The 16448-nt window shown below is 39.0% G+C and overlaps 1 protein-coding gene across 6 annotated transcripts in view; it reads left to right on the top strand.

Moving 5' to 3' along the window:
* RNF214 (ring finger protein 214) overlaps positions 1 to 16448 on the top strand; it is a 41700-nt gene that overhangs the window by 23030 nt on the left and 2222 nt on the right. For all 6 annotated transcript variants that reach the window (XM_032428127.1, XM_032428122.1, XM_032428128.1 and 3 more), the window contains exons 7-14: positions 13471 to 13567; positions 13774 to 13862; positions 14431 to 14521; positions 14723 to 14821; positions 15064 to 15440; positions 15581 to 15713; positions 15909 to 16013; positions 16295 to 16390. In XM_032428127.1, the coding sequence (XP_032284018.1) occupies positions 13471 to 13567; positions 13774 to 13862; positions 14431 to 14521; positions 14723 to 14821; positions 15064 to 15440; positions 15581 to 15713; positions 15909 to 16013; positions 16295 to 16390 (1087 nt within the window). The remainder of the gene's footprint in view (positions 1 to 13470; positions 13568 to 13773; positions 13863 to 14430; positions 14522 to 14722; positions 14822 to 15063; positions 15441 to 15580; positions 15714 to 15908; positions 16014 to 16294; positions 16391 to 16448) is intronic.

A 16448-nucleotide genomic window follows, 5' to 3' on the forward strand; every position in this document is an offset into this window, starting at 1 on the left:
TCACCAGAATGGGACATTTTTTTACTAAGGGTAAACCTATCCAAAGTCCATAGTTTACCTTAGGGTTCACTCTTGGTTTTGCACATTCTGTGGGTTTGGACAAATGTATAATGACATATATCCATCATTATAATATCATACAGAGTATTTTTCACTGCCCTAAAAATCCCCTGTGCTCTACCTATTCATGTTCCCCTTGCACCTTTCCCCTAACAAGAGCCGCTGATCTTGTTACTGTCTCCATAGTTTTGCCTCTTCCAGAATGGTATATAGTTGGAATCATACAGTATGTAGTTATTTAAGATTGGCTTCTTTCACTTAGTAATGTGCATTTGAGGTTCCTCCATGTCTTTTCATGGCTTGATAGCTCATTTATTTTTAGTCCTGAATAATATTCCATTGTCAGGATATACCACAGCTTTTTTATCCATTCATCTGCCAACAGACATCTTGGTTGCTTCCAGGTTTTGGCAGTTATGAATAAACATAAACATGCTGCTGTAAACTCCATGTGTGGTTTTTGTATAGACCTAAGTATTCAGCTCCTTTCAGTAAATACCAAAGAGTGCAGTTGCTGGATCATATGGTAAGAGTATGATTAGTTTTGCAAGATATCAGCAAACTGTCTTCCAAAGTGGCCGCACCATTTTGCATTCCCACCAGCAATGTATGAGGATTATTGTTCCTCACATCCTTGTCAGCATTTGGTGTTGTCAGTTTTGGCCATTCTAATAGATGTGTAGTGGTATCTCATTGCTGTTTTAATTTGCATTTTTCTGATGACAGCTGATGTGGAACATCTTTTCATATGCATACTTGCCATCTCTATGTCTTCTTTGGTGAGGTGTCTGTTAAGGGCTTCGGCCCATTTTTTTAATCAGGTTTATTTTCTTATTGTTGAGTTTCAGGGGTCCTTTGTGTATTTAACAGTCCTTTATCAGATGTATCTATTGTAAATATTTTCTCCCAGTCTGTGGTTTGTCTTCTAATTCTTTTGGTACTATCTTTTGCAGAACAGAAGTTCTCAATTTTTTAAAAGATTTATTTACTTATGGGGGAGGAGGGGCAGAGAGAAACTTAAGCAGACTCTGCGCAGAGCTGGTCACCAGGTTTGATCTTACAACCCTGAGATCATGACCTGAACTGAAGCCAAGAGTTAGGTGCTCAATTGACTGCACCACCCAGGTGCCCCCGGACATTCTCATCTTAATGAAGTCTACTTTGTCAGTTATTTCTTTCATAAATTGTGTCTTTGGTTTGTATCTAAGAAGGCATCACCACACCCAAGTTCAACCAGGTTTTCTTCTATGTTATCTTAGGAGTTTCATAGTTTTGTATTTTACATTTAGGTCTACAATATATTTTGAGTTAATTTTTGTTAAAGGTGTAAGGTCTGTGTTTAGTTTCACTTTTTGCATGTGATTGTCCAATTCTTCTAGCACCATTTGTTGAAGAAACTCTTTGCTTCATTTATTGCCTTCATTCCTTTGTCAAAGATTAGTTGGCTGTATTTATGAGGGTCTGAAATAGGCTCTTCATTCGGTTTTATTGATCTATTTGTTCTTTTGACACTACCACACTGTTTTGATTACTATAGCTTTATAGAAAGTCTTGAAGTCCGGTATCACCAGTCCTCCAAAGTGGTTCTTTTCTTTCAAATTGTGGTGGCTAATCTCAGTCTTTTGCCTTCCATATAAACTTGAGAATCAGTTTGTTGACATCCATAAAATAACTTGCTGAGATTTGGATTGGGATTGCATTGAATCTGTACATCAAATTGAGAAGAATGGATATCTTGATAATGTTAGTTTCCCTATCCATGAACTTGAAATATCTCTCCATTTATTTAATTCTTTTTTTAATTTTGTTCATCAGAGTTTTATAGTTTTCCTCATAAAGATCTTTTATATATTTTGTTGGATTTATACCTAGGTATTTCATTTTGGGGGGGTGCTAATGTAAATGATACTCTGTTTTTAATTTAAAATTCCACTTGCTCATTGATAGTATATAGAAAAGCAATTGACTTTTGTATATTAATCTTGTATCCTTCAACCTTAGTTTAATCTATTTGTTCAAGGAGGGTTTTTTGATTCTTAACAATTTCCTGTATAGATGATCATGTCATCTGCAAAGATATTTTTGTTTTCCTTTCTAATCTGTGTACCTTTGGTATCCTTTTCTTGTCTTGTTGCATTCTTCCAGTATGATATTGATGAGTGGTGAGAGGGACATCCTTGCTTTATACCTGATCTTAATGGGAAAGCTTCAAGTTTCTCACCATTAAGTATAATGTTAGCTATAGGTTTTTTACAGATAGTCTTTATCAAGTTGAGAAGATTCCCTTCTATTTCTAGTTTACTGAGAGTTTTTATCATGAGAGTGGGATTTCGTCAAGTGCTTTTTTTGATAGGATCTGTGATTTTTCTTTTTTAGTCTTCTGATGTGATGGATTACGTTAATTAATTTTTGAGTGTTGAACTAGCTTTGCATACCTAGGATAAATTCCACTTGGTCATGGTTTAAATTCTTTTTATATTTTTTTAGATTTGATTTGCTAATATTTTGAGGATTTTTGCATCTTTTTTTTTTTTAAGATTTTATTTATTTGACAGACACAGCAAGAGGGGGAACACAAGCAGGGGGAGTCGGAGAGGGAGAAGCAGGCTTCCCGCCGAGCAGGGAACCTGATGCGGGGCTCGATCCCAGGACCCTGGGATCATGACCTGAGCTGAAGGCAGACGCTTAACGACCTAGCCACCCAGGCACCTGAGGATTTGTGCATCTTATGTTCATGAGAGATACTGGTGTGTGGTTTTCTTTTCTTCTAGTGTCTTTGTCTGGTTTTGGTATTAGGATAATGTTGGCCTTATAGAATGAGCTAGGAAGTATTTCCTCTGCTTCTGTCTTTTGAAGGAAATTGTAGAGAATTAGTATGGTTTTTTTCTTTTTTCTTTTTTTTAAGTAATCTCTACCCCCCAGTGAGATCGCCACCCTGAGATCAAGAGTCACATACTCCACCAACTGAGCCAGCAGGTGCCCTGGTTCAATTTTTTTCTTAAATGTTTGGTAGTATTTACCAATAAACCCTCTGAGCCTGGTGCTTTTTGTTTTGGAAGGTTATTAATAATTGATTCTTGAATAGATATAGGCATTCATTCCTTTTTAATGCTGAGTTGTAGTCCATTGTGTGAATATCTCTGGGCAGTTGTTCTAATATAAACTGTCTCCTGTTCTTCCTGGTGAGAAGTCAGTGACCATTCATATTATTGTTTTCCTCTATGTATTATGTCATTTTTTCCTATGGCTTCTTTCAAGATTTTCTGTCTTTAGTTTTCATTAGTGTGACTTTGATCAGCCCAGGTGTGATTTTCTTCATATTTTTCCTGTTTAGGTTTTTCTGAGTTCTTAATCTGTAAAGTTAATGTCTTTCATTAAATTGTGTGAAATTTTCTGACATAATTTGTATATATTTTTTCTGTCCCATTTCCTCCTTTCTTTCTGGGACTCTGCTTTCACATGTTAGTCCCTTTGATATTGTCCTATAGCTCATGGAGGCTCTGTTCATTTCTTCACTATCTTTTTTATACTGTTCCTCATATTGGGTAACTTCTCTTGATGTATCTTCAAGTTCACTTATTCTGTCTTGTATCATTTCCATTCTCTTAAGCCCATGCAATGAATTTCGTAATTCCAGTATTGTACTTTTCAGTTCTGTCATTTCAATTTATTTCTCTTTTATAGTTTGTTTCTCTGCTGAAAATTCTTATTTGTGCACTCCTTGAGAACATATTTTTTATGTCCTTTTGCATAGTTAAAGTAGATGCTTTAAAATCCTTACCTGCTGATTCCAGCATCTTGGTGACCTTGAAGTTCTTGTTCATTGAGTTTCTTTTTTTGTTGACCAGGATGTGGAATCAGAAAGATTATCCTAAGAAACAAGCATGAAAGGTACACACTATCTGTTTACATGAAGTTACAGGATAGACAAACATTTAGTGAGAGAAAGTAGATCAGTGATTGTCAGTGGCTCAGGGTAGAGGGAAGAGATTGATTGCCATATAGTAAATATTCAGGCTTTGCAAACCATAAGTTTCTGTCGCAACTACTCAACTCGGTTGTTGTAACAATGAAAGCAGCCATGAACAATATGTAAATAAAATGAGCATGACTGTGTTCCCCAGAAAATGTTACTTATAAAAATAGGCGGCAGCCTAAATTTGACTCACAGGCCATAGTTTGCCACCCCCTGCTCTTGACTGTGGATCATGTTTCCTGTTTCTTTGTATATTGGTAATTTATGGTTGAATCCTGACTATTATGAATATTGTAGAGACTCTGGATTTTGTTCTATTTCTCCAAAAGTCTTGGTTTTTTAAAAAAAAATTGTCATATTGGGCTTAAACATCATACCCTTATTTGATGGCCAGCAGCTGTGGTCTCTGTTAAGTTTGTTTAGCTATAACTGGATTCCTTAGAATCTCTTCTGTGCATGTGTGGTTCAGGGATCATCCAGATATTTGGGCAGGTTTGTATTCAGAATGTGGGGCTCCTCATCTGTAACTCTTTTCTTTTTAGGGTTTCCTACTCATTTTCCAGTTGTTATGGTAGTTTGCAGTTTTGTCCTTTAGTTTTCAAGCATGTAAGCCTGCAAGGTTTCTATCTGTTTTAGCCATCAGCACAGTTGGCTAGGGTTTGCCCTTAGGCAAATAACTGTAAAAAAGAGGAAACAACAGTGATATTCACTTCTTCCAGTTGTCAGATTGCCTCCAGTTTATGCCTGGTTCTTGTTTGCTGTTTAATGCCTTCAGATAGGTGCTCTTTTACATTTTGTTTAGAATTTATAGTTTTTGACCTTTAAGATGTTGGTCTGTTAGGAGCAACTCTGTCCTTACTAGAAGTGGAACCTCTGCAGATTTAATTTGTAGGATAATTCTGCCCACATTAGGTTAGATAGGCTAAAGTATAGATCAGCTGGTGTCAGGAAGACAGTTTCAGCCAGACAAAATGAAGGCCTGATTTAATTGGCAAAGGAACGGAAAGGGGGGTATTCTGAGGTAGGATTGATAAGATTTGTTGACTCTTACAGAGAGAGGAGTTGTAATGACAATGAGATGTCTGAGATACAGAAATGGTGACTATAGGAAGGGGAACAGGGGGCAGTGGCTTGGGGGTGGGGGTTGCAGATTCTTTTCTTTTTAACTGCAATTTATGGAGGTTATATGATAAAATTCATGGAGGTTATATGATTAAATGCACCCATTTATTTGTTTGTTTGTTTATTTTAAATTCACCCATTTTAAATGATGTATACAGTCATGGAATCCCCACCAGAATCATGATATACAATATTTCCACTACCCCAAAAAGTTCCTTCATGATTCTTTGGAGTCCATTGCCTCCCCTCCCCTGAGCCACTGGCAACCACTGATCTACTTTCTCTCACTATAGTTTTGCCTTTTCTAGGACTTCATGTAAATAGAATCATACAATATATATAGCCTTTTGGTCTGTTTCTTATTTAGGATAAAGCTTTTGTGATTCATCCATGTTGTTGCATGTATCAATAGTTTATTCCTTTTTATTGCTGAGTAGTATTCCATTATAAAATTATACCAAATTTGTTTATGTATTAACTAGTTGATGGACAATTGGGTTGTTTCCTTTTTTTTAATTTTTAAACTATGATAAGTAAAGCTGCTCAGGTGTTTCTGTGGACATGTTTTCTTTTCTCTTGGGTAAATGCTTAGGAGTGGAATTGCTGGGCCATATATTTGCTTAACTTTATATGGAACTGCCAAACCATTTTCCAAGGTTGCTTTACTATTTTGCATTCCCACCAGCAAGTGTATAAGCATTCCAGTTACTCCATATCGTCACCAATACTTGGCATTACAAGTCTCTTTAGTTTTAGCCATTTAAAGAAGTGTTTAATAGTATCTCATTGTGGTTTTAGTTTGCATTTCCCTAATGACTATTGATGTTGTGCATCTTTTCATGTCCTTATCTGTCATTTTTTGTTCTTTTTTTGGTGAAGTATTCATTCAAGTATTTACCCATTTATAAAAAGCATTTCGTTTTCTTATTGAGTGTTCTTGATACAAGTTCTTTGATCAGATTTGCATTTTGCAGATGTTTTCTCCCTGTCTGTGACTTGCCTTTGCATTTTGTAACGGTGCCTTAAGTTTGGTGAAGTCCAGCTTTCCTATTTACCAGTTTTTTCTTTTGTGGCTCATGGATTTTGTGTCCCAAGAACTCTTTGCCCAACCCAGACAAAAATCAATTTAATTAGAATGACATTGTTTACCTTTTTGTAAGTCTCTTTTTAGTGGAAGAAGCTTAATTCTCTTATCTACTTCTACATGTAATCCATTGCGGTATGTTGTTTGATTCAAGTATGTGACGAAAATCTGGTCATAACACAGATTAGGTAGTTGAAAAAGTGAGGAGTTTTTTAAAAAGATTTTTAAAAATTTCTTTGAAGTTTTTATTTATTTGAGAGCAAGAGAGAGATTGCACTCAAGCCGGGGGATGGGGGGAGGGCTGAGGGAGAGGGAGAAGCAGACTCTCTGCTGAGCATGGAGCCCGATGTGGGGCTTGAACCCAGGACCCCAGGATCATGACCTGAACCCGAAGTCAGACGCTTAACTGACTGAGCCACCCAGGCACCCCTTAATAGCCTTTTTTAGATAATTGTGGATATTCTTTTTTTTTATAGTACCCCAAAATTGGACTGGTGATAGTTTCTTAAAGGTTAGTTGAGTCAATTGGCTTAAGTTACACTTTAAATGGATCTTTTAATTGTGTTCTATCAGGGAAGACAAACTTTTCCTTCTGCCCTACTGGGTTTAACGTCTGAGGCCTGCAATTAAACTGACAAAAGGGAGATGAACAGGAAAGTAGTTTCTCTCTACAACTTGTATGCATGTGGGAGAGTTCAGTGATGAGTAACTCAGAAGGGTGGTTGGAATTTGGGGCTTATCTGCCATGTTAATAGGTGGAAGGAGCAAGGAGAAAGGCACTTATGGGAAAGCAAATGACTTCTTAGGAGAGTGGGGAGAAAGGGCACTTTACGGGGCTTTTTGGAAAGATAAATGGCTTTTCAGGAGAACAAACAGATTAAGAAGTTTGTGATAATATTTGTCTATACAGGTGTGAGTGGTTTTTCTCTCTCTTTCAGAACCATAAAACTCCCCTGGAGAAGGGATTTAGGGTAGTTGTTATTCACATTCTCTCTCCTGGGAGTAGATCTGCTCTGAAGAGGAATTTATGACATCCTTATTTCCCAGAAGTTGCTGCTTTTTAGGCAGATAAGGGAAGCTCCCAGAAGGCTTTTTTCTGCATCTGTTGAACCTCAGATGTCTTCAGCTTAAAAATCATCTTTATGCCAACTCTGCGGTTCCAAGTGGGTTCCACAGTGGATTTGGTAACACAGTGCATTGATAATTTGGAAAATATTGGTTTAGAGTTACTCAGACCTAAGTGTTGACAGGTTTTATTATATAGCATTTAAGGAATCTCATTTGTTTATGTCACTGTTGATCTCATCAGAATAGTCTTTAAGTAGTGGGGATCCTTCAAGCTCTCGGTGGCTGGTATAGATTTTCCAAAATTCTAATTTTTGCTTGAAAGCTCAAAATTGGTTTTGGGTGATAAATACTGTCAGTTGTTTTCTTTGCAATAGCAAGAGTACTTCATTCATTTTCAAGAAGCTAACTGCCAAATACTCAAGTTCAGATTACCGTAGTTTGTCTCTCAATTGTTCTTTTAACTAAAAATGGTGTTTCATGAAAAAAAGAGGCTAGTTCAACTCACAACTCAAATGGTCTCACAAGTGCTTTTCCATGAGACAACCGTATACTTGGGCATGTAGCCTTTTATCGAACAGAATATTTTAAAAAATGTGTAGTTAGAGGTCAGGATTTAATAAAATTATTACTTTTGTGGCTTCCTCATGACATCCTTAAGTAAAGCTTAAACCACGACAATAAAAGGTCATTCAGCTTAGATTATGGGAGCATCACTTGTGTTTGTTGCCAGGAATTCACAGACAGTATTATCTCTGATGCTTAGTTGGTGCTAATACTAGATGAATAAAACCAAAATAGCCAGTCTAATTGCAGTTGTAGATTTGTCTGTTTGTGAAGTGAAATTACAGTTCTGCAGATGAGATCTTAACTCTCTCACTTCAAGTTCCTAGCAAAATCTTTAATTTGATGAGTTACTGTGTCGTTACAAAGTGACATTGCTGTGATTTATTTTACTGACTTTTTGTCCGGCAGGCATGTAGCAATGTCAGCTGGACAAGTTTGTGCTTCTCCGGTTAATGCAGTACAGTAATTTCCCTGGGTAAGATGCTTCAGTGGCTTCTTCATTTCTGGTTTGAAAGGCTTTAACGATTTTTATGAATTTTAAAGACTTCATCACTTCTGCATTTAAAATAGTTCCTTTTTCTTTAAATTCTGAATGATTGATCTCAAAATGTCACTATAACTTAACTGGCACAATATAATTAGAAAATGTTCTGTGGCTTAAGATACAGTAAAGTAAATTATGAACATCTATAAAGTCAAGGGAAAGCTGGCTTTTGTCATACTTTGGTTTCTTATTTATAATTTTGCCCAGTTTCTTTGGAGTAGATTCTTTCTTTCCATGAGTCAGAAAACTGTAGGCCCCTGCATCTTTTTTAGGATCTTTTAGATGTATACATTGCAGCTATGGGTTGAGAAAGTCTTCTACTCTCCCTTTTTTGAGCCAATGATTCATTTTTCAATGTAAGAGGAAAATACAAATAAGTTTTCTTGTATTTTAGAAAAAAAAATGTTAAATTCTAAAGTAATACGTTTTAATTTTTTTGAGATTTTATTTATTTATTTATTTATTTATTTATTTATTTATTTATTTAAGAGAGACAGAGTGAGCATGAGTGGGGGGAGCAGCAGAGGGAGAGGGAGAAGCAGACTCCCTGCTGAGCAGGGAGCCCGACATGGGGCTCGATCCCAGGACGCTGAGATCATGACCGAAGGCAGATGCTTAACCGAGTGAGCCACCTAGGCACCCTTAAAGTAATACATTTTAGATTTAACTTAAAAATAGAGAAAATTTTCAAAAATTAAAAAGAAATTATTACAAAAACAAATTAACAGAAAGTACTTGTTTCTGCCCAGATGCCTGAAGAACTTAAAAATTACAGTGATTATTTATTAGACAATAATGAGATTATAGAGATTATAGCAAGTATAACTGAAGATAGCTAGTAAAAGCACAACAGAGGTTCTGAGAAGGAAAAAAAATTGAGAGCTTAAATTATGCCCTAAACCTACTACTTTAGAACATGCTAGAAAACATGAGAATACAGAAGCATATATTCCATGAGCCATCAGTGACGATACCATCATGTGTCATGGTAGCCTCAAGAAAATCCATTGTAAATTCGCAAGAGGATGGGAGTGACAGAGGCAAGTAACTTTAGTGTCATTGTGAAATTAGTTTTTGCTTCATAGACCAGGGCCTCTAAGGGTTTTGGGGACTGTGGACTGTGTTTTGCAAACTGCTGTTCTAGATGACTTCTTCCATACTTAGGGCTCCACTGCTGTCTTTATGGTTGTGACACTCGTCTGTATCCCCAGCCCAGACTACATCCCTGAGCCTTAGACTCGTGTGTCCACTGCCTGCAACTTTCTGGACCTCCCTCAGCTGAGTGCTCTCTTACTCTTTGGCCTTTGCCCATGCTGTCTATTCTGCCCAGAGTTTCCTTGTTCCCGTCGTTTACTTGCCACACTATTAGACTGTGAGTTTCTTGGGGCAGGACCTGGGCATCTTTATATCCCTAGGTTTTAGCACAGTGCCTAGCACACTATGCTGCTCAGTAGATGTTGTTGAATTAAATTGAATCAAGGAAGAATTCCAGCCTCATAAACAATAAATTTGCAAATCCACCCTGGGGTAAAGTTTTCTGCTTATGTCTGATGTCATGCATTCTATATTGGTTTGTATCAGTGTTAGTTTTGGAGTAAAGGATTTTATAACCTCTACCCCTATATATTAACTTATTCAACAGTTTTTGTTTTGTTTCCTTTTGCCTTGCCTAGAGTATAATATATTCTGAAAGGTGGGTATTTGGGCTGAGGACGCAAACATCTTAATTTTTAGCTTTGTCTCTGACCGTGGAGAGTGTTTCACTAGAAACTTATCAGCTTCTGTCCATTAAAATCATCTGAATTCCACCACGCCTTGTGGAAAATTCATATACATAAATTTAGTTTCTCTGAAGGAAGATGTTCTACTGTCCAAATGAGAGAACTAACATTTACTAAGTTCTTCCTTTATGCCAGAGACTATTCTGTGTGTTTTACATACATTAACTCCTTTAATATGCATAACAGCTCTTTGAAAGGTAGACTCTTTTGTTATCCCCATTTTATATTAGGAAAATGAGGCACAGAAAGGTTAAGTAACTTGCCAGAGGTCATGTAGATAGTAATGGGGCCTAGATTTGAACTCAGAGCTTAGTTTGGCTCCAGAGGCCAAGCTCTTAACTACTGTGAGTAGCTTCCTCTTAAATTTAGATACATTACTTTTATTGTTAACCTGTGTTAGTACACATGCATAGGTGCTTATTATTATACTTGTCAATTAGTTGTATTAGTTATAATTGTCAAATTGAAAATAACCTAATAGCCAAATAGATAATAGTATATGTGTACAATGGATGGTTATTTAAAAATCAAATTTTTGAAGAATACTTACTGCTATGGAAAAATACAATTGAAAAAGTAAGAGAAGGATCACAGTTCCTATTTGAAAGCACACATAATGGATTTTTATGTGCTATATACATTCATCAATATGCAAATATTTATTTTAAAAGACTGGGAAAAAAGTATAATAGTCATTCTTTGTATTACAATTGTGAGAAGTTAAATTAAAAAAAAAAAAACTTTAAAAATAACATTTGTTGGACAGTTCCCCTAAATTTAAAAAATACTTTAAAAATAATATTTGTTGAATACTTCCTACATTAATAGGTCCCATATTAAATTCTTCATGGGTGTTTTCTCAGTAAATTCTTCCATCAGTCCCATGATATAGGTAGTACTCATTTTTCAGATGAAGAATCCTAGAACGATTAAGTAACTTGTCTAGGGTCATACAGCTAATAAGTTGGAACCTCTATATGAGATTCTTTCTGTTTTGTATTTTCTAAACTTTTTATAATTTATATTATTTACATGATCAAAAACAAAATTAAATTTTAAAAAGTATGCAAAAATTGGGAACTACAAGTCAGACTTACACAGTCTGCTAGGATTTACTTATTTGAACCATTGATTCCCTAAACTAGCTATGTAAAATAACAGAAGTCTGGGACTTGGAAGAACTTAGACCAGGCATTTAAAAAGTTTAAATCGACTCACTGGTTTCTCTTCTACCAAGAATTTTTTTTGACCATCTACCATGGGGAGCTGATTATTTTTCTAGCGTGGGTTGAAGGTCTGATGCATATCTTATAGGCTAGTTAACATATGGTAAAGCTGAGCATTTTTGATTGTTTAAGAATTCTTTATTTTTGTTGTGGTTGCTAGTAGTTCCTTTTGTGTTGTTGGATCCCAGGGTGGATGTGGCCAATGCCCAAAGGAGAAGATTAATGTGTGTGAATATGTGGAATGACCCCATGGACATGGTAGAAGGATTTTTCTTACAGAAATATGTATCTATAGTTGACAAATGTATTTAATGAGAGTTAGAGATACTCAGTGACCATCTATAATCTTCAAGAATAACATCAATCACAGAAGGCAACTGTCATGTTTTTCTACAATTATCCCATTGCTGAGGAGTGACTAGTAAGCTAAATGGATCACTGATTGACCCCACAGCATATTTCACATGTTCTCATGGTAAGAGAATTCTGACTCCTCATGTGGTTTTTAACTTGAGGAATATGTGTCATAGCAGGAAAACACAGTTACCTATAAACCTTTGTCTAAAGAATTATTAGAGAATTCTTTTTTTTTAATTATTATTATGTTAATCACCATACATTACATCATTAGTTTTTGATGTAGTGTTCCATGATTCATTGTTTGCATATAACACCCAGTGCTCCATGCAGAACGTGCCCTCTTTAATACCCATCACTCTTTTGGCAGGAGGTTAGTTTGGGAAGGACAACACATAGTGGTTAAGGAAGAAAATGCCCACCTGGTCATTTCTAGTATATGAATAAACCTTGTCAGTAGAAGGGCAGACTCATGGTAGTGAATCAGTGAATGAATGTATGTGTGTTACTTTATCTATGAAAGAGGGAGCAGGGATACATGAGCTCCTCAAACACAGACTTAAATGGATCGCTCCCTTTCATATATGTAAGGCTACCACTGAAAAACAGAAGAGGACTGAAGTTGTTTATTTTACTGAAGAAAAGTGGGAACCATTTTTCTTAAGATACAACTCTTCCCAACCTTTTCTTCTTTTCGACTTCTTAAAATTCAGTGAAAACATTTCAACATTTTCATATTCTTTCCACTGATCTGGGTGATCCTTTGCTTTCCAGCCATAAAACTTGACTGCAGTCCAGTGCCATGTAATGAGCTCCTCTTGTTGGCTCTGTTCTTTAGTCCTGAGTAGGGTGTTTGACTGTCCCACATTCTGCAAGACCCCTGGGAACAGACACACCAGGCGGTTGGTCACCCTGACCCTGAGCGTGTATGTTACATTGTAGGGATGGGGTGGGGAGGGTGGTGTGAGAAGGGAGGATGCTGATGGAAAGGTGAATTCCTGAGGTGTGAAGAGAACAGTTTTTTCTTCTGAAGAATGTTTACTATGGCTAAGAAAATATGAAAATCAGTAAGCCAGTGTCTGTGTGCTGAGGAATGAATCAGGGCTTGCTGCATTAGACCTGAGTATTAAATGGATCTCTGTGTTTGGTCCTGCATCCAATCATACCATAATGATTCTGAGCCTTCCCTAAACATAGAACAGTCTGCTGTCAGTGGGTTTTGGTCCTAAGTACACTCTTTCCTGCTCTGGGAAACCTTATCTTAGCAAATGGAGAAGTGAACATTTTTACCTTTTTTCTTTTTTTTTTTTAAGATTTATTTGAGAGAGCGAGTGAGCGAGCACAAGCAGGGAGAGCTGCAGAGGGAGAGGGAGAAACAGACTCCCTGCTGAGCAGGGAGCTTGACGCGGGGCTCAATCCTGGGACCCCAGGACCATGACCTGAGCCAAAGGCAGACCCTCAACCAACTGAGCCATCCAGGCACCCCATATTTTTACTTTCAAATATAAGGCCTTTTTGCAGTTACAGACTACTTTAAACATTCTTCGTCTAGATCTATATTAATACTTAGAGTAAAACTTCCTGTAACATATCTGCTAGATCAATTTCAGGTTTTACTTTTGCCTTGATGTCCCTTAGTGATCTTGTCTTTGTCCCCTTACTCTTGTTCTTGGTTTCTGACCTTACAGAGAAGTGTGGGAAATGGAACTGGATAGACTCAAGAATCAGGATGGTGAAATAAATCGGAACATTATGGAAGAGACAGAACGGGCCTGGAAGGCAGAGGTGAGAAGAGCTCTGTGTGGAAAGCCTTGATTTGGGGCTTCCAGATAGTATAATCTCTTTGGGTATAGTGTTATACCACTAAGCCATACAAGTATTGTACTATATAGCCACTAAGCATTTGTTTTAACTAGCTGGGGGAAGCTTCGTGTATGTAAAATTAATAAAGTGTGTGTGTGTGTGTGTGTGTGTGTGTGTGGTTTCCTTAGATCTTATCACTAGAGAGTCGGAAAGAGTTGCTGGTATTGAAACTAGAAGAAGCAGAAAAAGAGGCAGAACTGCACCTTACTTACCTCAAGTAAGTACCCTCCCATCCTAGAGTTTTAATGGTCCTGCAGTTTTGTGTTTTCTTGGTGATTTTTTTGGTTTGGTTTGGTTAGTTTTTTGAAACCCGAGGCCCACTAGTCTGGCACTTACTCTGTCTTCTCAGGAATTTCAGGGCCACCTCTGTCTGCACAGTAGCCATTGTTCAGTCATTTCTCTTCCCATATTTTATAGTTTTGTATTTTTTATTGTATTGGTTCCAACTGGATAAACGATATCTCTTATGGTGTCAAAGCATAACAAATATCTTTGGAGATTTGTTTCGCATAGAGTCATTTCTCCTCTTTCTGCTGTGGAATCTGGAGGACCCCTGTGACATTTCCAGGCGGACAAAAGCCCTCTTTCTGTGGTTGGTCCTCTTTCTCTAATAATTGGCTTAAAAGATGCCAGAGTGAGAGTGAAGCACACAGACCCCGGCCTCCTCCTATACCTGGTCTGACCTTTTCTCACCAGGACCGCTGACCAGCCACTGTCCTGCTATCTCAGAGAGTCAGGAGCTGGCCTTGCTCTAATTCTCTGAATTCCTGTTGATTTCTTGAAAGGTCAACCCCCCCAACACTAGAGACAGTTCGTTCCAAACAGGAGTGGGAAACAAGGCTGAATGGAGTTCGGATGATGAAAAAGAATGTTCGGGTAAGTGTTGTACTGTGTGATCTTTGAGTCAGGGTTCAGGCTGTGCTTAAACCTGTGGTGACCGGAGGGACCTTGTACATCGTCCCTGAGGGCCTGCTCCACCCCTGCCTTTGCTCTCCTGATGCTGGAAGGTGCTCTCTTTCTCAAGAGGCTCACTCAGCTCAGCAGAGAGGATGATCTGCTCCTTTCTCTCTTTTCTAGGACCAGTTTAACAGTCATATCCAGTTGGTGAGGAACGGAGCCAAGCTGAGCAGCCTTCCTCAAATCCCTACTCCCACTTTGCCTCCACCCCCATCAGAGGTGAGAGGGCTGGAGTCGGGGAGTCTCCCTTTCTGTGCTGGGGGCACGGCCAAAGTCTTCTGCTTGCTCCTTTTATGAAGAGATTGGTTTTACTCCTGGTATTATTTATGATAACATTATTATTGGCCATTATTATTGTTGATCGTATTTGGCATAAGAATTGCTCACTGATTTCCGCTCCAGATTCGTAAACTTTCATTTTCTTCCTTTCTCTCTTGTCCTCCACCTCTCTCGCTCTACAGACAGACTTCATGCTTCAGGTGTTTCAGCCAAATCCCTCTCTGCCTCCTCGGATGCCCTTCTCCATTGGGCAGGTCACAGTGCCCATGGTTATGCCCAGCGCAGATCCCCGCTCCTTGTCTTTCCCAATCCTAAACCCTGCCCTTTCCCAGCCCAGCCAGCCTTCCCCGCCCCTTCCTGGCTCCCATGGGAGAAACAGCCCTGGCTTGGGTTCCCTCGTTGGCCCCCACGGTCCACACATGCCCCCTGCTGCCTCCATCCCGCCTCCCCCAGGCTTGGGCGGTGTTAAGGCTTCTGCTGAAACTCCCCGGCCCCAACCAGTAGACAAACTGGAGAAGATCCTGGAGAAGCTACTGACTCGCTTCCCACAATGCAATAAGTAAGTATCTTTCAGGACTAATTTAAAAGCAAAAAAAAACGTGTCAGAGAAATACCTGTGGGTCAAAATAGGGGAAGTTTCCTGGAGATTTCTCCCAAGGACAGCATAGAATCTCTCTCCCTCAACCTGTGGCTGCTTAGGGCCCAGATGACCACCATTCTTCAGCAAATCAAGACCGCACGGACCACCATGGCAGGCCTGACCATGGAGGAACTGATGCAGCTGGTGGCGGCCCGCCTGGCCGAACACGAGCGGGTGGCAGCCAGTACCCAGGTGAGAGCTCAGACCTGCCCAGCTATTGGGGAAGAGGCAGGTTTCAGGGGCACTGGGGCGGCACACAGCGCTGCAGCCAGGGGTCCCTAGCCTGCTTTCTTCCTTTGCTGCACTGGGAAAGAAATGATTTCTTTTTGTTACCTGCTCTGTCGCTCGGACTTTCTCTCCTTACTCTGACAATGTTTCTGCCCACAGCCCCTCGGTCGGATCCGGGCCTTGTTTCCTGCTCCGCTGACCCAAATCAGTACCCCAATGTTCTTGCCTTCTGCCCAAGTTTCATATCCTGGAAGGTCTTCACATGTAAGGCTCTTTTTCTTTGAAAACTGGGTTGTGGAGAAGCTGGGGGGTGAGGAGGGAACAGGTTTACAGATGCAGTGCCGGAAAAAAAACCACCCTCGTCAGCTGGGTTGTTCGCGGCCCCAGCTGAGAAAATGCAGGTACTTCCGGCAAGAATCTGTATTTGAACTTTCTTTTGGTGTAAAACCTTTTGCGACATGGAAATAGGAGATGGCATCATGGGCACAAGAGGCAAGGAGACCCAGAGGTTCCTTACTCTTGGCCATCCCTCCTCTGTCCTGCAGGCTCCAGCCACCTGTAAGCTGTGTCTAATGTGCCAGAAGCTTGTCCAGCCCAGTGAGCTGCATCCAATGGCGTGCACCCATGTGCTACACAAGGAGGTGGGTGCTACGGACCTTCTTCCTTTCCACTCTGTTTTCGGAGTTTTTCTGGAACGTG

Source organism: Phoca vitulina, unplaced genomic scaffold, assembly GCF_004348235.1.
Source record: "Phoca vitulina isolate PV1807 unplaced genomic scaffold, GSC_HSeal_1.0 scaffold38, whole genome shotgun sequence".
Taxonomy (NCBI): domain Eukaryota; kingdom Metazoa; phylum Chordata; class Mammalia; order Carnivora; family Phocidae; genus Phoca; species Phoca vitulina.